This window comes from Panicum virgatum, chromosome 3K (assembly GCF_016808335.1).
Source record: "Panicum virgatum strain AP13 chromosome 3K, P.virgatum_v5, whole genome shotgun sequence".
NCBI classification, from domain to species: Eukaryota; Viridiplantae; Streptophyta; class Magnoliopsida; order Poales; family Poaceae; genus Panicum; species Panicum virgatum.
Window position 1 is genome coordinate 51,854,547 of NC_053138.1, and position 21,330 is coordinate 51,875,876.

The 21,330-nt window shown below is 47.5% G+C and overlaps 2 protein-coding genes across 2 annotated transcripts; both read right to left on the reverse strand.

The window, feature by feature from the left end:
* Positions 1 to 509: 509 nt before the first annotated feature.
* Positions 510 to 2,262, reverse strand: LOC120701527. The gene is made up of 2 exons (XM_039985537.1): positions 1,790 to 2,262; positions 510 to 939 (listed from the first exon to the last, which is right to left on the reverse strand). Exons 1-2 carry the CDS (start codon positions 1,835 to 1,837, stop codon positions 628 to 630), a joined length of 360 nt encoding a protein of 119 aa, XP_039841471.1. The 5' UTR covers positions 1,838 to 2,262; the 3' UTR covers positions 510 to 627.
* A 13,184-nt stretch (positions 2,263 to 15,446) lies between these two features.
* On the reverse strand, positions 15,447 to 19,681 carry LOC120699535. Its single transcript, XM_039983540.1, has one exon. It carries the CDS (start codon positions 18,261 to 18,263, stop codon positions 15,705 to 15,707), a length of 2,559 nt encoding a protein of 852 aa, XP_039839474.1. The 5' UTR covers positions 18,264 to 19,681; the 3' UTR covers positions 15,447 to 15,704.
* Positions 19,682 to 21,330: the final 1,649 nt, after the last annotated feature.

The following is a 21,330-nucleotide window of genomic DNA, read 5'->3' on the forward strand; positions in this document are numbered from 1 at the left end:
GTCCCAAAATTGTAATATAAGTTGTAAGATAAGTTAGGTCTCATATTTGTAAGATAATTTATGTATAGATTATATGTAAGATAATTTGACATGTCCCAATATTTGTAAGATAATTTATGTATAAATTATATTTAAGTTAGGTCTCATATTGTAATTTGGCACATCCCAAAGATTGCAAGATAATTTATGTATAAATTATATGTGCAATATGATACCTGTGTGAATTATGTGTCAATTTTATGTGTAATGTATCTTATATTCATTTGCGTCTGAAACTGAAACTGTTGTTCAGAGCAATTTTGTAACTGAAATTGTTGTCCATATATAGGAGACGCAGATTTGTTGACCCGCGTCTCCTATGAGACATAGGAGACGCGGATTTGTTGACTCGCGTCTCCCATTTGTTCTGCTCTGAACACTTATATATGTCATATCATCAGTCATATATACTCAGATTATACATATCATTCAGATAGGCATATATATACTCAGATTACATATCATTCAGGTACATAATAGGAGACAAATAGGCACATATCATTCAGGCATATTTACACAGATAGGTGCATGAAAATAGGAGATAACCAGTACATCATTAACCTACTTATTTACAAACCAAAAGAGATGTCACAGTGCATCATTCAGGTACATAAGCAGTACATCATCTAGGCACATAACCAATGCACCGACAAGTCCTGCATGAAGTGAGCCTCCATTCCTTGGCTCTGTTGGTGCAGTCACAGTCACGGCAACCATTCGCGTTTCCACCTGCCAATTCTTGGATATCTTGAGTTGTTCTTTCTTCAGCGCTTGTTCAATCGCCTTCTTCTGTGCTTGTGCCTTTGCAAGCTCTTCGACTAGTCCATTGATCTTGCTGACTTGTGTTTGTAACTTGTTGTGCAGGGCCTCGATTTTCTGAGCATGCTCCGAAGGGATTGCCTACATGTCAAATTCAGAAGGGATTGTCTATAAGTGGGAGTATGATGTAAACTAAGAAAATTTTAAAATAAAGGTGACCCAGTTCAAGTCAATTCAGAACTGCATCTTGCATGTATAAAGTTCTAAAAAAATAAAGGTGACCCATTTCAAGTCCTTACAATTATATTTGATCTGCTGAATGATAGACAATTAAATAATGAGCTGCTGAATAATAGACAAATAAAGGTGACCCAGTTCAAGGCTACCACTACACTTCCTGTGTATCCAGATATTCAGGTATGCAGATAAGAGAAGTCACTAGGAGCAAAAGCACTAGTATAAGAACAAAGTGTATTCAGATGAAGCCACTTTCTGTTGGCACTTACAAGAAGCTTTCTGTTGGCAGATGAAGATCCATGCACATGGGCAAGAACAGATTATAGGATAATCAAAGTTTCCAGATGAGAATAGATATAGTAGTTCGTAACCTCATATGTTAACAACATGATGTGCAGATGCTCCACATTTTTCTATCAGCCATTTAACCATGCACTACAAACACAGTTTTACTATTTTTCTAGTAATATATCTGCAGAAAAAACAAAGTCAAACCACATACTTTGAGCTTTCCTATACCTGTGCTAAACTGTTATTCTTCCATCAAAGTGAAGAAATTGTAATTCTCTGGCCTTTGCAAGTGTGGACTCTTGTTTCAGTACTTCAAAGTGAATAGAATTTAGTAGCACATTAGAAAATTATGCGCCAAGTAAGCACAACAGTGAATAAAGAAAAAAAACATCTCGCAAGAGATCTATAGCCATCACACAGGCATCTAATCCAAGAAAGAAAAGGCAGAGATCGAGAGCAAAACCTGCTTCTTCCAGTATCCCTGCGGAGTGTGCATCTTGGGGCCCTCCATGGCTGGAACCGGCTTCTTCCCCTTTCCCTTGTCGTCATCTTGGGTCAAGTCGATGAGAGCTCGGGGCGTCCTCTGCTGCAGGAGCTCGGGCCTCCGGTTGGAGCCGCCATGGCTAGCTTTACGTCGCCGTTAGAGCCGTTGCTCGAGGAGGGGGAAGCGCGCTGGAATCCATGGCCCTCCATGGCTGGAACCGAGCGCGCGTGCCCAGTTGCCGAAGCCTCGCCATTGTAGCCGCTGCCCCATGAGGGGGAAGCGTGGTGGAGTCGCCGGCCCACCATGGACGGAGCGCCGTGCTTCGTCTCAGTCTTATGCACAGTGCCGCTGGCACACCAGCGGCCATGGGCATCTCGTGGTTGTGCCCGAGACGCCACAGAACGGCCGCCGTGCGCCATCTCCACCGTGCGCCGCCGGTCATTGGAAGGGGAGGAGAAGCGCCGCCGCCAGTGGAAGGGGAAGAAGAGGGAGGAGATTGCGATGTGGGAGCGGAGAGTAAGTTTAGTACAAAAATAAAAGGTGTGGCTTTAGAACTGAAATTCTTGAGTAGTGCAATGGTATGGCTGTTCGTTTCAGTGTGCCAGGTCGTGGGCTCGATTCTGAACTCGCGCACAAATTTTTTCATTGTAAATCAGTAATAGGAGACACGATTATAACGACTCGCGTCTCCCATGTGATTTGGGCCTTCGAGACAAAAGGCCCAAGAACTTCTCGCACGCCTCCTAGGGTTCCACCTCTCCCTAACAAGTAAATGTGGCAAGTTTAGTAAAAAACATACGGTGTGGCTTTATAACAGAATTTCTTGAGTAGTGCAATGGTATAGTACTATTGTTCCTGTGTGCAAGGTCGCGGGTTGCCGTGCCGTACAATTTTTTTTTTGCATTGTGTTTTCGGCATAGAGACGCGTTTAGAGTGACCCGCGTCTCCGATGAGTTTTGGGCCCAAAAGGCCCAAGACGCAGTATAACCAACCCTTCTCTCTCGCACGACCCACTCATCCTCCCCTCTCTCCCCGCCGCGCCGCACTCCTCCTCCCCTCCCGCTGCGCCGCGCTCGTCCCCCCCCCCCCGCTGCGCCCCTCCGCCCACCAGATCCGGTCGGAGTGCTCCATCTCCACTCGCAGGCGCAGGCGTCCATGATCCAAGCACCGCGCCGCCGCCGCAGGGCAACTCATGGGCGGAGGCTATCGTACGGAGTGGAGCTCGCGGGTGGAGGTCCATGGCCAAGCTCCATGGCTGAAGCTATCCTCGCAGTGTCCATGGCGGCAGCGTAGAATAGCCGGCCACCAACTACTTCATCAAGCTGCTGATACAGGTCAGTGGCCATGGCACCGTCGTCCCTTCTCTCTCTGCTAGTCTAGGGTTAGGCCAGGTATCTTGCTGTTGGTTAGGCCAGTAGTCTAGGGTTTACACTGATGATTAGGCCAGTAGTCTCTTGCTGTTGGTTAGGCCAGTAGCCTAGGGTTTAGACTGAGTATTAGGGTTTAGACTTGTGGGACGCTGGCGACTATGTCCCTCTCTATGTCGAAGTAAGAATACTGCATGTTGAACTGAGAACACTAGTGATTGTCATTAGTAATACAGAAATCTTAGAAAAATGATCCTAAAACCTTAGCTTCTATTTGCATATGAACTCAGAATCTGTGATTAGCATTCCACATATTCAGTATGCTTGTGTGGTGGTAGCACTTCATTTGGTTTGTACAATGAAAGTATCACATGATCACAATATAGTTTCTGATTAGCAGAGTAATTCAGTTACTTTATGTGGTGTCTGTTCAAGTTACTTTATGTGGTGGGTCTTGAATGCATAAGTTTGGTTTGTCTGTTCAAGTTTCAGATTACTAGAGTAATTCAATTACTTTATGTGGTTTCACAATGTAGTTACTTTATGTGGTGTCTATTTGGTTTGTCACATGATCACAATATAGTTTCACATGATCACAAAAAATTGCATAAGTCTGTTCAAGTTCAGTGTCTGTTAACTTATGTCTGTTCAAGTTCAGTTACTTTATGTGGTGGGTGCTGAATGCATAAGTCTTTATTTGGGGTCGACGAAAATCCAACAGAGCAGGCTTGTGGTATTCAGTCACTGCGGATACCCTGTAATCTCGGTTTGATGGCTCCCTCGATGCATGCAAGCTTAGCACCTACCATTGTTTGGACCCTTGATTAGTAGACTTTATAGTTTTTTTTGGCTGTGGCACTGATACCTTATGGTCTTCTTGCATGTACACATTCTATGTGCTTCGTTGTTGTTGAAGTTGAACAATTTCTGCATCGACCGCCAAATCTGCAAACCTCTACTTGTCAAAATGGTATGTTGCTGGTCTAATATTATGTTGCTGGTCCAAATCTACATAAGTTACTGGAGCTTCTTAATATTATGTTGCTGGTCTAATTTAATTTCCTGAATGTAATTAACATGCCTCATCCGATGAATGGACAAATTCTGGCGAAGATGGTGCTGAAACAGAGGAAGAAGAAGCAGATGGTAGCAACAGCAATGAAGAAGATTTGCCGTGTGATGGGACTTGGGTCGACAGAAGAGAGCTAGGACATCAACAAAATGGCCAAAGGACATGATTTTAGTAAATGGAATTGATCGAGGGGGGATGCCAACAGAAAGGAACTAGAAGTTGAGGTTACGGACGTTGGCTGGTCTCATTGCAATACAGAGGCTATCTCTAATTATGCCAAGTTTCAAATCCCTAAGTGACAAACAGAAGTGGTTTTTGTTCAATAAATGTGTGCAACCTTTTTTGGAGTTCCCACCAGAGATGAAGCCATTTGGGTTTAGGCAGGCCATGAAGTCAACAGCCAAGGCATGGAGAACCCACAAAAGCAAGCTTAAGACACAATTTATCAAGAAAGGACTGACTCTATTTCAAAAGCACCCATATATCAAACCGGAAGACTGGAAAGAGTTTGTCCAGATGACAGAATTTGAAGAAGCCAGAAAAGAGAGTCAAAGATACAAGTTGCTTCGAGAACAGTACAAGCACGAGCACTGCATGGGTCCGTGTGGTTATGAAGGGATGAAAGCACAATGGGATGAAGAGGACAGAAAGTTGGCTGCTCTAGGTATCCCCAATCCATATGAGGAGTACCCTAACGGTCAGACTAGGAATTGGCTGCGAGCAAGGGGTAAGCTGGTGATATCAGAAGGTGTTACTACTATTGAGTGGAAAACCGAGGCAACTAAGAGACTTTCAGAACAAATCAAAGAAAAGCAAGCAAATGCAGAATTTTTAGGTCTCACTTGGATCAGGGAGAATGATGTGTTTACTCAATGCTTGGGCCCCGAGCAACCTGGAAGCGTGCGGGGTGTCTCCAGCTACAATGACCGGAAAGAAGCATGTCCTGGGCACTCGGATATGTACAGGAAGCGAAGAAAAATTAGCTCAGTAGATTTGCAGACAATGAAGGAGATAATGAAGAAAGAACTCAGGGCTGAGCTGACCTAGGACATCCTATCCATGCTTGCATCACAAGGTTTGCAGATTGTGCCACTTTCCAGGAACACAAGCCCCGCACTCGGACGGAGGAGCAGCTGTGCGTCCTCCTCTGAGGCTTTAGCTAAACAACACAATGGTGGTCCTTTAGACAATGAAGATGAAGATGGAAATGAAGATGAAGATGGAAATGAAGATGAAGATGAAATTCCAAAGCGAATGGACTCAGGTCAGGACCATGATACTATAAGTGGCTTGAGTGAGCCCACACCATGTGACCTAATGCATAGTGTTGGTGGTCACCGAGCTAAGGTTGCATGGCGCACGGTTTATCGAAGACAATTTGAGCTACATACAGTTCCGATTAATGTAGAATGTGCAGTGGTCAAAGTGGAGCTTGTAGCCGAGTGGCTTGATATTGTGCTTCCATTCCCTCCTAATGATGAGATCTCGACTCTTGGAGAAGCTGTCTTACGCATAGGCGTGATATTGTGCTTAGGTCAAAGCAAGTTTCTTCACAAACTGTGGCCAAGGAAAACACAAAGAGTGCATCAGATGCAGCCAAGACCATTGTGCCTTCAAAGGAACCTGATGAACCTGCTGGTGCTCCCAAGACTGCTCTGATTGCTGCTGTAACCAAGAGTGCTCCCAAGACTAGGGCAGCTAGTGCAGACAAAAAGGTTGCTGCCAAGAGTGCTCCCAACAATGCTGCAACCAAGGGTGCAGCAGAAAATGCAGCTAGTGCAGACAAGAATGTGGCTGCCAAGAGTGCTCCCAACACTGCAGCAGCCAAGAGTGCAGCAGGAAATGCAGCTAGTGCAGGAAAGAAGGTTGCTGCCAACAGTAGGGTAGAGAATAAGAAAATGCCTGAGAATAAGAAGCAGCCTAAGCAGAAGTTATAGCATCGGCATGGACTAAGGCCAACCCACGTTACAGATATGGACAGCCAATGTTGACAGCTGCTCAACTTGAGAGCGTCGGACCTGCAACCAAGGCACTCCATAAGTACTACATGAAAGGCTGTGTGGCAAAACACATAGATGTAGTGGTCCAGTACAAGTGTAACCATTTTCAGCAACCAGATAACAATGAGTATTTCCTTCTGTGTTTTAATGACTTAAATGACCTCTTCAATCTCGATGGGCTGGATGTGTCTTTACTCTGCTGCTTCACGCTGTAAGTTACTCTAATATGATTCTCACTAATCATTTGTTGGATACAGCTTCATAAATGTGCATTATTAGTTCATTTGTTGTCTTGGCACTAATTTTTTCTTAACTAGGTCCATGATTGTGGAAACAAGGGAAAAGTCCGTGCCCGTGGGCTTCCTTGATCCAGAGCTGATGAGCATGAGTACCATGAATCAAGATAGATCTGGAGTATTTGGGAAAGGCCTTGCAAAAATTTGATAGGAAGAAACTTATCATGTTTGCGCATAACACAGGTGGCCACTGGATTTTAGTGGTTATCATTCCAAAGTGGAACAAGGCCTTGTACTTTGATTTAGAAAGGTCCAAGGCTCATGATTATAGTGTGTTGAAAGAGGTCATTAATGAGTGAGTTCTTTCATAACCTTCAACTAATTCCCAAAATAATCTCTATATAGTTCCATGACTGTTGGCAGTGAACAAGTTAACTAACAACGTTCCATGGATGTGTGACTGTGTTCTTGTAGGGCTTTTATTTCATACTTCACACTGAAGAAGATGGACTGTAGCCGTAGCTTGGAACATGTCATAAAGTTCCAGGTATGGTACATTGCTGTGGAAGCTGGTAATGAAGCTGTGTAGTTTGTTTCTTCACTATTTTTTGGTCTATTTATTCCTTTTTTGCAGTACCACCAGCAATCTCCCGGCAATGTATGTGGCTTCTATGTCATCCATCACATGGTCAAAGCAATGGAATTACTAAGTATGGCCGATGACCCTGAGGTATATCTCCCAAGTGATGGCTCCTATTTTCCATGCCTTAGAACTGAAATATGGATGGTTATTCTTAGAAATGGTATGACTGACATGATAGCTATATTATGTTGGCATGTTGGCCTGTTGGAGATTAGTTTTTTGAATTCTGCTGCTTTTTGAGCAAATAGTTAGAGGGTTGCATCAGTTTGGATTGCTCCTTTTCCTTTTTGGCTTTGAGAGGCTTAATGGTGGTCAAATATACTCTATGATGGCTATTTTATCTCTGCAAGTTGCTATTTTCCTGCTGATTTTGTTCTTCCAAATCAAGAGTTTGAAGTGCTGCCAACCCCCCTCAGCGATGATGATTTGCATGCCGTTTGAGAAAAGTTATCCTCCTTCATCATGGACCAGGTGATCTCGAAGAAGGGAGAGTTCCAATGCAATAATCCAGCGCCTAATCACGCTTAGATGTATTGTTCTCATGGTCTTAGATGAACTGATAACACTGCAAAATAGGTTCTTGTGAAAATGTTGATGGTCTTGTAACTTGTGGAATGTTGATCTTGTCACTGCATGTTGAATCTTGAACTTGTCATATCTGAATGTTGAATGCTTAATCTTCTGCCTGTAATGTTTGAGCCTATTTGTCACTAAGCTGGGAATTTGTATGTGTGTGTGCAAAATCTATGACACAGATGCAATGGCCATAGGAGGCGCGGAATGGTAACAAACAGCGTCTCCTATAACAGGCATAAAAGAAGACACGTTGACAAAAGCAACATCTCCTATAATAACACATAAAGGAGACGCGTATTTACAAACAGAGTCTTCCATATGAGCCTATAAAGGAGACATTGGTATACAAGCCACGTCTCCTATATCTAAAACATGAGACGGGGAATGACAAAGTTAGGAGACGCGATATATCACGCTCTCCTACGAGCTCCATTTTAGATGACGCGGATTCAGACACGCATCTCCAATATGAGCTGTTAGTGGCGACGCGGGTTGTTGTTCCGCGTCTGTGACACTATTTAGTGGAGACGTTGTATAAAAAATATAGGAGACGCGGTTAGACGCGTCTCCAATATCTGGTATGAGATACACTTGTTCACTCACTTTGGAGACGCGTTTCACCTGCGTCTCCTATCTGGTTACTATAGGAGACACGGTTAACTGCATCTCCTATGACTTCACATCGGAGACGCAAATAAAACACGTCTCCTATGCGAGTTAAGACGTGTCTCGTATAACCCTTTCTTACATAGTGTCCTCTTCTAGAGCTAGAGCACCACGTTTTCTCCTTGTTCGGCCGGCGGTCCTCCGTCGCCGCTGGCCTACTACACCCTAACCCTAGCCCGTTGAGGAACTAGAGTGCTGGAACCAGAATCGTGGGCCCCGTTTCGAGCTCACCGGCAACTCTGGTGCTCCTGACTTGCACTTCTTCAACCTCGTTGGGGACTCTGGTGCTCTGGACTCGTAGGTATGTTTGTCTTCCTCCTCTTTCTTCTTCTTTCTTTCTTTTCTTTGTTGATATCTTTCTGATTGTTCACATTTTCTTCTTGATTTCTCCTCAGTGCCATTGAGGAACTGGACGCTGGTGATGGAGGATGACGACCACTCCATCAATGATGAGAATCGGATGATTGGGGGGGGGGGTGGGCGGAGATGATGAATAAGACTTGCTCGCGGGGCATGAGTAGCTACTAGGCCGCAATGCCGTTGCACCTATCAATCTTGCTGCTGATGGAGATGCTGCTGGTGCTGGTGCCGAGCCCAACATCGGGAGCACTGGCGCCAAGAGGAAACGGCCATGCACCTCTGGCGTCTGGGATGAGTACGAGAAGATCTACACAAGGTGGTGAATGGTAAGAGAATCCGATTCCAAGCAAAGTGTCTTCATTGTTGTAAGTTCTACGTTGCTCTATCTACTTTTGGCACTGGAACTCTCAAGCGGCATATTAAATCATGCTCTATTAGGACTCAAAAGTCTTGTTTATCTCAGTCCTTGATCCAATTCAACTCAGACGGTAGTGTAGGTCACCAGGATTACAATCCCGAGGTTGCACGTAAGCAACTTTGTCATTTGATTGCTAGACTTGATCTTCCTCTAGGTTTTGGTGATTTTGAAGCATTTGAAGAGTACATTAAAGTTGCACATAACCCTCGGTTTTCTACTGTCTAACGGCTAACTACCACTAGAGATCTTGTCAAGTACTATGCTGATCATCATAGTGAAATTATTGAGACTTTAGCCGCTGCTTCCTCTGTTGCTTTCACATCTGACATTTGGTCTAGTAATGCTAAGAAAGACTACCTTAGTGTGGTTGCTTATTTTGTTAGTAGTGATTCAATTAAAGAAGCGGATCTTAGGGCTCAGGCTCATTGATGTCTCCTACAGTGGTGAAAACATTACTGAGCGTCTACTTGTTGTGTTGGAAGAATTTGGTTTAACTAAAAAAGTAGTATATGTTACTTTGGACAATGCATCTGCTAATACTACTACTATGAGTATTTTATCTCCTAAAATTTCTGGTTATGTGAGTACTCTGTTCTTGCATCAGAGATGTGCTTGCCATATAATTATCCTATTGTAAAGTCTGGCTTGAAGAGGATATCTGCTTACCTGGAATCATTTAGAGCATCAATCTCTTTCTTGAATTCTTCTAACCATCACATTGCAGCATACAAAAGCTATTGCATTGTTGTAAATGAGCGTCCAAGAAAATTTGCTTTAGACATGGATGTGAGGTGGAACTCTACCTACTTCATGCTTAAGCATCTTGTCTCTCATAAGGTGAGCTTTAGTGTGTTTATCCGAACTCACTACCTTAGGGGATCAGGTGAGCGAATGCTATTGAAAGAGTGACTCTGGTATGTTGCTGAACGCATCTTGACATTTCATGAGTTTTTCTAAGATTCGACATGTGCATTGTCTGTTGTATATGATCCTACATGTCCATTAATATTGCATCACATAATTGAGATAGCTGCACACCTAAACAAATATGAAAATGATAACTTGCTTAGATCTATGGTTGCTCCTATGAAAGATAAATTTCTTAAGTATTGGAGGGACATGCCTATACTTTACTCAATTGCATTCATCATGGATCCTAGAGCTAAGGTAAGGGGTTTTAACAAAGCTGAAGTTCTATTATCTAACCACTGGTACTGATTACTCTCCTTATTTAATTGAGGTAAGAGCTAAACTTTCCAACATGTTTAAAAAATATGATGAGAAGTTTGGTGTAGTGAGAATGCAGAGGCCTTCACAACCAGTGAGTTCTGGTAAGAAAAACTGTTCGGGGGTAAGATTTTTGGTGCTAATGGTGCTGGTTCATTCAGTTTTGGTAACTCTTCATCCACTCCATCCCCTCTGTCTAGAAGAACTTCTGCCAGTGCATCGTTGCAAGTAGTAACAGGTGTTGTTGCTCTTGGTATTGCTTCTGAACTATCTTCCTACTTGAACAGTGACACTGTCAACCAGTTCGATGATGATTTCAACGTCTTGAATTGGTGGCATGAGCATAAACCCACCTATCCAGTGCTTTCAATCTTAGCTAAAGATGTTTTGTCTGTGCCTGTGTCTACCATATCTTCAAAACCTGCATTTAGTCTTACTGGCAGGATCATCGAGGAGCGCCACCGCCTACTTGCACCAGAAATGGTGGAGATGCTCTCCTGCATCAAGGATTGGGAGGCTGGTGATGCAAGAGCACAACATTCTATGGAGGACAAGGAACTTGAAGCCGCTTTTGATGATCTGTATCTTGAAGGTTAGAATGTGTAACGGATTATTTACTTGTTGTAACTTGGAACACTTGAACTATGTAATAATGAACCTTTGATTAAGTTAGGCTGTACTCTTTTTTCCTATCTAGGATTTGTCACGAGGTGTGAGTTTCACCTAGATAGGTTTTTAATTAGGCAACCACATTGCACCAGCTCAAACTTTGAAAATATGCGTGCCAGCTGCAGCTCTGTGTGTTCTGTTGAAAAAATTTGAACTTAGCATGATTTTCTGATCTGACCAAGTTCTTGCTTTGCTTATAGTGCCCAGGTGGTCACTAACCCTATGGGTCATCCGCGCCGATGGGCTGGCATGGCACAACTAAAATCCTTAGTCATGCCGGGCCTAGGATTGAGGCCCGGCATGCAATGCTAGCACGGCACGGCATGACTAACCAATTGTGCCTTGTGATGTCGTGCCTGTAAGTGTTAGGATTGGATCGTGTTGTACTGGCCCATTTGGCCATCTATACACTGGATGATTTCGACGGCATTGGGCCAACGTCTATGTGGCAAAAGGGTGGTACTGGATGATCCGATACTCCCAAAATAGAGTGTTTGTCCGTCCGGTACTACTGTGCTTTTTCTGGCTGTTGGAGACATCGCTTCTCGGAGTTGTTGACCTATTTGTACCCCCTTCACTTGCCCATTTTTAAGTATTACTCCTTTTTTTTAAGTACCATAAGAATACTATAATTTTTAAAGGAAGCTTGGGCTTCCAGGAGGTACAGAAGTCAGGAAGGGTATCAGTTTCCATAAGATCTTTGTACATTGAGTTAGCTGAAAAGACATCTTTGTTCATAGACCAAATGAGTTCATCTTTTCTCTCTCTTATCTATCCAGCAGCACTTTTCCAACCAGGTCCAGCCATTCACTTAGTTTGTCTCCAACTATGGCAAGTCTAAATGATATGTTCAGAGGGGTAGTGCTTAGCACTTCTACCACTGAAACATATGCATGTTTCTTCTTGACAATATTGTATAGAGTAAGATATCTTACCATGAACGGCTTGCCACCTGTCCAAAGATCTTCCCAAAATCTAGTTTGGTTTCCATCCAGGACTCTGAACCTTCCTCTTGCTAGAAACAAATACTTGATTTTCATCAATAATCCGGACCAGAAGTGGGAGTCCCCCGGCTTTGGGTGGGCCTCAAACGGCAGCTGCTGGGCTATTGTTGGGCTGTTCGATGCGGTGACTTTTTATCTTCCATTAGACAGATAGATTAGCCCTGGCACGATTAAGCCACAACCTTTCTCTCGCTCTTTTCTCTCGCACGCTAGATGGCTTCCCTGCGTTACTCGCTGTTGCCACCACCAGCCTCTCCGCACCCCTTGCTGTGATGCTGTCACCCTCCTCCCCACGCGCCTCACCATCGGCTGCCCCGTGCCCCTTACTACTGTTGCTGCTGCCTCCTCCCTGCGCGCCTCACCATCGCTGCGGGCCTCATCCCCGGGCGCCTCACCGTTGCCACCGCAGCTGCCCCTGCTGCAGCCGGCCTGTGCCACCTCCGACATTGGGCTTGGTTCAGCACGACATGTGTGGGCCGACCGTGCCATCGTGCCGTAACGGCATGACCACGCAGTCATAGTGCCGTGCTTACCAAAGCTCCTCTATTCCAGTTGGTTAGAGGAGTTAAAGGTATGGTCGTCCCCATATGGTCGCGAGTTCGAATCTCAGTTGGGACGAATTTCCGTCCGTGGGTAAAAAAAATCCCCTCGCTATGCTTACCGTAAGACTTGGCCCTCACGGGCATGGGCCAGGGTTCGGGGATTTTTCCGTGGCCGGGAGAAGCTGTGTTGCTTTCTCTTAATGAAAAATGGTGGGGTCCGTTTACCCCTCCGGCCGCGTTTTTTTTAATAGTGCCGTGCTTGGACTGCAGGGCAGCACATGATTAGCTAACCATGTCTAATCGTGCCCGGGCCCTTTATTTTGAATAAACAGAAATTCAATTTATATGGTAAATATTTGACATCTATTATGTTGGGGATGCGCCTCATCCCTAGAGATATTAAATAAATCCCCTTGAGCATAAAAGAGGCCAAATAATATCTCTAGGGATTTATTTACAACTTTCAGGGTCTTCTTTGTAAAGCCTAGGGATCTATTTATAATAGTTGATATCATCAATGGAATAAATATAAATAGTCACTCTATAAATATAAATAGAGCCCTAAGGCTTGGAGGAAAGGACTTTTAGCCATATGCCCAATTGTTCATTTGGCTTGCTCTTTTTCTCTTTCTATCTCATCTCTCATTTGTTCGAGATCCAACCCCAACATATTATCAGCTTGTGCTTATATCAAGTGCATATCCGTTATTTGTTCTCAACGTTTATATATATGAGAGAAATTCATCGCGCGTGCATTGCCTTTTATTGGATTTATATCATCATATACTAATGTGCTAATTTGCTTGATCTTCGAAGATGAAAATACTAGATTGTTGTGTCTTGTATTTTACAACTCTACTTCAAAAGGTGGAGTTATGCTCCTGAATATCGCTACTATAAAATCTGATTAACCGAGATGCTTTAAAATGGGCTCGAAGGCAGGCACGCTTTTTAACCGCTTCGGTTAACGCTCGGCATTAACCGAGGCGGACATTTTTTTATTAACCGAAGTGGTTACAATAACCGCCTTGCAAAATCGATTCACCGAGGCGGTTTCCCTTAAAATGCCCGCCTCGGTTAATATTGATTAACCGAGATGATCATCCTAACGTAACCGCCTCGGTAAATATATTAACCAAGGCGGATATTATAATTCAACCGTCTCGATAAATCAAGCCCAGCCCGCAGGCCCAAAAAACCCAGTTGCAAGCGCGCACACACACACATATATATATAAGACTTAGGGTTTCTAACCATCATTCCTCTCCTCCCTCTTCTCACCCGGTAAGCCGCCAGCGACGCCCCTTCCTCCTCTCTAGCTCTTTCCCTCTGACTCCCTGCTCTGCTCTGGTCCTAGGACTCCGCCTGGGGACGCGCCGGCGGCGACGCGCTACCACGGCACGAACCGAGGTGGAGGTGGTGGAGAGCCCCAGCCGTGGCGCCCTGTTCAGCCATCTGACCGTCGGCTCCCTGCTGCATTAGAGCCCTCCGCCCGGACTTCCATGGCGGCGGCGGCGGGACTCCGGGGCGGCGGCTCCTCCCTCCCGGGCGGCGGATCTGCTGCATGGCGCGCCCAAGACGGCGGCGGCAGGCCCCAACGCCGGTTCCCGGCGGCGTACGGCGCAAGCGCGCCCAAGACGCCCCCTCCCTTCCCCTCACGGCACATGCAGCCTCCATGCACCCGGCTTCCTCCCTTCCTTCGCGGCGCCCGGCCTCCTCCGGATCCGCACTGCTTGAGGCCGGATCCGGCGGCGGCAGGACGCCGGCACGGCCAGGGAGGCGGGATCTGGCGGTGGCGGTGGTGTGCAGTGGCGGCGGGGCTTGGGCTCGGGCTTGGCAGGCCTGTGATAGGCTCAGCGGACTCGGGCTCATTTTTTTATTTTTTTATTTGATTAACCGAGGCGGACACCGAACCGCCTCGGTAAATATGGCATTTACCGTGACGATGGGTCTGGGGTGGTTGTGGTTGCCCGCCTCGGAAAACCCATTCCAACCGTCTCGGAAAATGAATTTTGTAGCAGTGTATGCTCATCTAGCTTAAGAACATTTTCTTCAAAAAATAATGGATCCCAACCTTTTGCATCATCCAATGCATACGGGCACTATTAATTATCACACCATCATGTCAATGAATGCATGTTTGAAAAAGAGTGGTAAAAGGCTCTAGACAATACGATGACTCATCATATCAATCACATAGCTATATAACAGTTTGCTTGAAAAATAAAGCCCACGTGCTACACAAACATGCTGTAAGATTTAAAGTGCTTAACGGAAGTACATATTTATAGGAAATTAAATTAAGTTCGCGCAAAGTTTCGTCTCCCACTGTACGAGATACGCCAAATCCTAGTTTGAACAAATGATTGAGTCTGAATGATGCGTATAGTTGTTCCCCCAAAAAAAAAAGAATGATGCGTATAGGTAGGAAGGAAGCAGCGCCCTTTCCCTTTGTCTATAAAGTAACTCTTTATTAACATATAGTTGTCCATAAACAGGAGGTTCGCCGAGTGCCCTACCACTCGGGCCCTATTACACTCAGCAAACAAGATACGGCAACCAAAGTGACCGCAAAGAGGTCTTTGCCGAGTGCTATTTCTCGGGCACTCCGCAAAGTTTTGCCGAGTGCTGAGTTGGCTCTCGGCAAAAAAAAAAGTAGGGGGATGGCCAAATAACGGTAACGGAGGATTTGACGAGTGTCTAGAGTGTAGCACTCGGCATAGAGGAGGTTTGCCGAGTGTTTTCGTCCATGCACCCAGTAAATGGCATGTTTGTCGAGTGCTTTAAATTTTGCACTCGGCAAAAGCTCGTGCACTTGGCATATAAACCGTTTCCCGTAGTGATATATACTAATGCTAAATCAAAACATATGTAGTATAAAATTCAAACAGGATTTCTGCTGAATTACAAAATCCATATCGATTTCTTCCGTAATACTTCAGAGCGTACTCAGAACGTACACTCTGGCACTCATGAAAGCCTGTACACGCATAAAAATCCTGACACTACTCAGAAGAATGAATCAAAAGGGAGGTAAACAACAAATACACAGAACACGCAATACAAACTCAATGAGCAAGCAAGCAGCAGTGATATAATATGCAAGCGACTAGCTCAATGGCCGGATCCAGGTGAAGCTGCGGCCCGGCCAGCGCGATCGCCATCTCCGCCCTGACCGGCACCCGGCATGGGCTGCCGGGATATGCCGGTGTGCGTGGTGAGCGCCCAGAGCACGGTGATGAACTCGCCGCCCTGCATCAGAGCATCCTCGTGCCCCTTCATGCGCTCCTCGTCGGTCGACGGCGCCAGGTACACAATGAGCTCCGTCCACACGTCGGCCAGCATCCTCCACACCCTCTCCGGATGACCCGCCGCCGCCACCGCCTTCTCCTGCAGCGAGGCGCCCAGCGTCACGCCATTCTTCACCACCTTCTTCTCCGTCCAGGTCCCCTCCCCTCTGAGCTTCATGATCCTCTCTACCCGGGCCGCCTTCCGGAAGAAGAAGAACTCGAGGCAGCCGAGGCCCTCCTTGAGCTCCTTCTTCATCCGCTCCACCACGTCCTCCGTCTTGTCCGGGTTGTCCGGCAGCAGCTCCGGGTGGAACATCACCAGGTACGCGCAGTACCTCGACAGCCTCGTCGCCACGATGCTGCTCGCCGAGGCCGCCGCCGGAGACGGAGACGACAGGAACTTGTCCCCGAACATGGTGGTGGCGATGTGCCAGGTGAGGATGATCTCGGCGATGCTCGTGCTCTTGAACGGGAACGCCCATCCGAGATCCGAGAACGGGTTGCCGCCGCCGGCTTCTTCGACCTTGTCGGCCAGCACGGGCTTGCCGATGGAGATGGGGGCGGCGCGGCCGCCGCCATGCTCGACGAGGTACTCCATGATGGCGTCCTTGACGCAGGCCGGGACGGTCCTGGCCCGGACCAGCAGGGAGAGCGTGGACGGCAGCGGGAACGCCGGCGGCCAGCGCAGGTTGAGCACGGAGAACTGCTTGATGGTGAGCTCGCCGTGGCTCATCCTGCTGCGCAGCCACCGGACCTGGCGGAAGGCCCACCGGAAGCCGGGCTTCCCCCGCCACGCCGGCCGCCCCGTGTAGTCGCAGACGAGCGCGACCATGAACCAGTTGGAGAGGAGGAAGACGGCGAGCTCCCACACGGACTCGTAGACGAAGATGACGAACAGGAGGAGGGTGATGGAGAGGTCGAGCAGGGCGAAGAAGGAGTTGGGGGGGTTCTTGGCGACCTCCTTGAGGAGGCAGAGGGTGAGGTTGCTGATGCCGGTGTTGAGAGTGTAGTTGTCGTCGTGGATGCTGGCCATGGCATAGCGGAGGTCGCCGTTGCCGCAGAGGAAGACGACCATGAGGCAGAGCCCGAGCACGACCACGGGGAGGAGGAGGTAGTTGGCGAGCAGGAAGAAGGGGCTCGCGAAGATGACGGGGACCACGGAGTGGTAGTACTCGGAGAGGAAGTTGACGTCGTCGTTGATCACCTGGAACACCGCCGCCGAGTCCGTCGCCGCCGTGCCTCCATGGCCGTCCACCTTGTTGACCTTGGTGTAGTAGAGGCCCTTGAGGATGAGCTCCCGGCCGTGGGCGGCTTCCTCCTCGGTCAGCGGCTCGTGCTGCTCGAACCGGCGGCGGAGCAGCTTGAAGAGGGCGAAGGAGAGGCAGAGCCTCCTCAGGCGTTGGTCTTGATCCCAATTGGCTAAGGTCGGGTCACTCTCGGCGAGGCTCCAGACATCGCCGACGGTGACGAAGCCGGGGGCGGCCACGACACCGTTCTTGCCGACGTTCAGGTCGTAGCCGTCCGCCGTCGCCTCCTTCACCAGCTGGTCTTCTCCGACCACGATGTACCGGCACGTCTTGAGCAGCTGCTCATCAGGCATCCGCCGCTGAGCAGCAGCAGCACGCTCCACGTCGTGGTCGCCGTCGTGGTGGTGGTGCACGACGACGGGAACACCGGCGTGCTCCTCCGCCGGCGCGCCGGCTTGTGATGTCGCGGCGGCGTTCTGGGCGGCGGCGGCGCCGGGTTGTCCGCCGGGGCCGAGGATCCAGGCCATGTAGGAGGCGACGAGGCGGGCGTTCTTGCCGTGGGCGTAGGAGCGTTTGCCGAACTCGGTGAAGGCGATGCGCTGGAGCACGGTGGTGGCGGAGATGATCCAGAGGACGCCGAAGATGATCTTGCGTCCGGCGCTGCGGACGTTGAAGAAGACGAGGCTGCCGAGCCAGGCGACGCGGCCGGCGCGCTGGAGGCTGCTGGAGATGCCCTTCATGCGGATCTCGTCCACCTTCTTGCGGAGGAGCTCCACCAGCAGCATCCACGCGAGGATGACCAGGGCCTGCAGCGTGAGGTCCGTTGCGCGCTTGCCGCCGGTGGCGGTGGAGCGGGCGGTGGCGCCGGCGTTCTTGGCCTCGGAGAAGAGGTAGGACATGACGGGGAGTAGCAGGGAGAGCGCCGAGGAGAGGACGATGCGGACCTTGGGGTCCAGGATGGCGCTCACGTCGGAGATGCCGCTGAAGAGGTTGAGGTTGAAGAAGACCCCGGCCAGGACGAACATGATCACGGAGGCCGCCACCATGGACGCCTCATTGCTCTCGTTCACGTACGTGGAGGTGAGGTTGGAGACGAACTGCCGAGTGGATTGGTCGCAGATGACATTCTCGAACATCTTGTTGGCTTCGAGATAGACAGCTAACTGACTTGTAATAGCTAGCTAGCTAGCGACGACACAAGGCTTGTATTTATAATATGTAATGACTACTGCTACTACTAGTAGTTCATCTCAATTTTTTTGGATGATATATCCAATATTTTAAATCGCCGGCTAAGACGTTTAGCGGCGGAGCTGTCCTTTCTATAAGCTATAGCGGTTTATAGCGGAAGCTATAGCCTGCTATTTATAACTTTGGATATATCGAAGAGGAAGAGCATGCAGTATGAAATTGTTCTTCCAGCAAAAACAAAACAAGACGAGAAGAGCATCGCGTGTATGCGTAGGTTTGCTTTTTTTCATCAAGTGCGACAAATAAAGCTGCGAGTGAGTGATTTAAAGCAGGAACGCACGCAGTAGACTGAGCTGTAGATAGATGCGATCGATGTGACCACCAGCAGCTCCAAAGTGAAAATGTGACCAGCTCGAAAGTGAAGAACATGTGACTCACCAGGTTCTTCTTTCTTGACAAGTTATTAGGAGATGCTAACTTTTTTTTCTTGACAAGTTATTAGGAGATGCTAATTTTTTTTTACTCCCTCGTCCCAAATTATTAGCCGTTTTGGCTTTTCTATATGCGTAGTTTTTGCTATGTATATAGTTATATATTATGTCTAGATGCATAGGAAAAATGATATATCTATAAAAGCTAAAAGGACTAATAATTTAGAACGGAGGAAGTACTAAAGAACAAAGTATGATGCCCTCTTTTTTTCTCTCCATCATCTATCTATTCTCATATATTATAAGGAGACTTCCTCCTCGCCAATTGGTTGACGATCTGTCCATCACCGTAATTTCAAGTGGACAGTGAATTGGAAAGGGAGATTTGGCGTTTTTGGGTGGTTAATTACTTGTGGCTAAGCCTGGAGGAGCTCCGGCCGGCCGGGTGCGGCGAAGACGGCCGGGAGAGACGATAATTGCATCCAAACATCTAGTGAAGGTGTGAAGCTTTTTTTTTAGGAATGGCGGTCATATAATTGCATGCACGCGCACCCCTACATGACAAGCATATGCAAACAGTTATTATTTCTTGAAATTTGGACAAAATTATAAATGGTGCATCTTTTGATGAGCAGTTCTGTTTTATATATTATTGGCAAATAGTAATCCTGATCGCGACGAGAAGACCGACATAGAACAAAGCTCGTGAAATTCCAACTAAAATTTTAGCACTTGACGAGCACGTCAATAAATAAATATGCTCATCACTCAACCCGGATAAGCATATCCTACCCCAAAAAGAATCTAACCAACACACCCAGTATTTATGCATATGGAATTATGGATTGCGGTGAAAATTAACAAAATCTGCTCGGGCTATACATACATACATACATACATACATACATACATACATATAAAATCTGTCCAGAACTTTGTTCTCAACAGCAGTCTGGCATCACTTTAGGATAGTGTTTTTCAACAGCAGTCAATATACATAACCTCTGGCACACGTCAAACACACGGAGTCCGGTAGTGTTTCCATCTCTTGCTGCTTATAGGGTTTTGGAACCTCATTCCTAGCTAGGAGACATCACTTTAGCAGATCGAACCACTAGGTAACGCCATTATAACCACTTTAAGCTTTGGAATAATCTTTTCCTCCTCAAGTCCTGGTATTTTAATTTATTTAATTTCCTTCAAAGTTAAAGCTGATATTCTCGCTCACCTTTCTTTTCCCTCCACCTACCAAACTTTCGATCCCTAAGCTCTATCCCTGCAGGCTTGTGCTACTACCCAGCATTCATTTGTGCTCGCTATATATGTATATGATGCCTTTGGAAGCGCGGAACAGGCGTCACAGCTAGCAGAGCAAAATCAAGCAAGAAATTAGCTAGCGCTTAGTTACCCGGCCATGGCGGCGGCGGCCGACGCCGTGGGCCGGAAATCGGCGTTCCGGCGGGGGCTGAACGCGACGCGCGTGGCCGTAGCCTCCGCCGTGACGGTGCTCATCGTCATCACCGTCGCCCACGCTGTCACCGTGGTCTTCCGGCCCGAGCACCTCTATCTCTCGGTCACCGGCTGCATCATAACTGTGAAGCAAAAGACGCCGGCGAACGCGACGGCGAACGCGACGGTCGATCTCACCTTCAGCATCCAGGCCAACAACCCCAGCGGCCGCGCCCGCTTCTACTACACCGACATCCGAGGCCTCATCTTCCTTGTGAACAACAACAACGGTACGAATAGTAAGCAGGCTATCTTCAAGTTCAGTCTGAAGAAGGACATAATCGTGGCACCAGATTCTATGCTGCAAACGGCATCTGATGTGACTGCCAAAAACTATACCACGATCGCTTCCTCCTTCGACGAGCTGTACAACGGCGGCAACGGCACCATCTACAACAACGCGATGCTGAAGCTGAACGGGACCTTCACCGTCGGGCTCTACTCGGTGTACAACAAGACGGACAGTGTCACGAAGGTTTACTACTGCTGGCCGCTCACCATCGCCGGCAACGCCTCCGCGCCGGACATGGATGATAACGTGCCGTCGTGCGAGGAGGACCGTGATCCGACGGAATAGTTTCACTCTTATTTCTTGTTCCGGAATGTACATGTGTTATTGTTTAATTCTACTTTGTTCAATCATGTATTGTGCGTTTGATTTTGATACCAGCTGGCGTGTATTAAAAACATATCGAATTTTTACTACTGTCACTACCAGAAAACGGGCCTTTAGTACTGGTTGGAAACCAGGTTAGGTCTCGGTTTTCCAACCAGTACTAGGGAATCAGGGAACCGAGACCTTTAGCCTCGGTCTAGGAAACCGGATTTATTATCCGGTGTCTTAGACCACCTTTGGTACCGGTTGGAAAGACCGACGGGTAGCAAACCCGACGGGCGTGGATACGGATTTACCCGCGGGCATGGGCATGGATCTAAACCCATCAGATATCTGCCGGATCCGTGCCTCTGCCGGCCGAGCGCCTTGCTGGGATGCCGCGTCCCTCGTGCGGCGACGCAAGCCGGCTGCCGCCCTGCCAGGCCCGCGCACTCCACCCGTCGCCGGATTCGCCTT

Excerpts from the sequence above, each read along its gene's own strand:
- LOC120701527 (XM_039985537.1), bottom strand. The coding sequence starts at position 1,837 with ATGGAGGGCCCCAAGATGCACACTCCGCAGGGATACTGGAAGAAGCAG. Across the intron at positions 940-1,789 it reads AGGGATACTGGAAGAAGCAG|GCAATCCCTTCGGAGCATGC; the intron begins GTTTTGCTCTCG and ends TTTGACATGTAG.
- LOC120699535 (XM_039983540.1), bottom strand. The coding sequence starts at position 18,263 with ATGTTCGAGAATGTCATCTGCGACCAATCCACTCGGCAGTTCGTCTCC.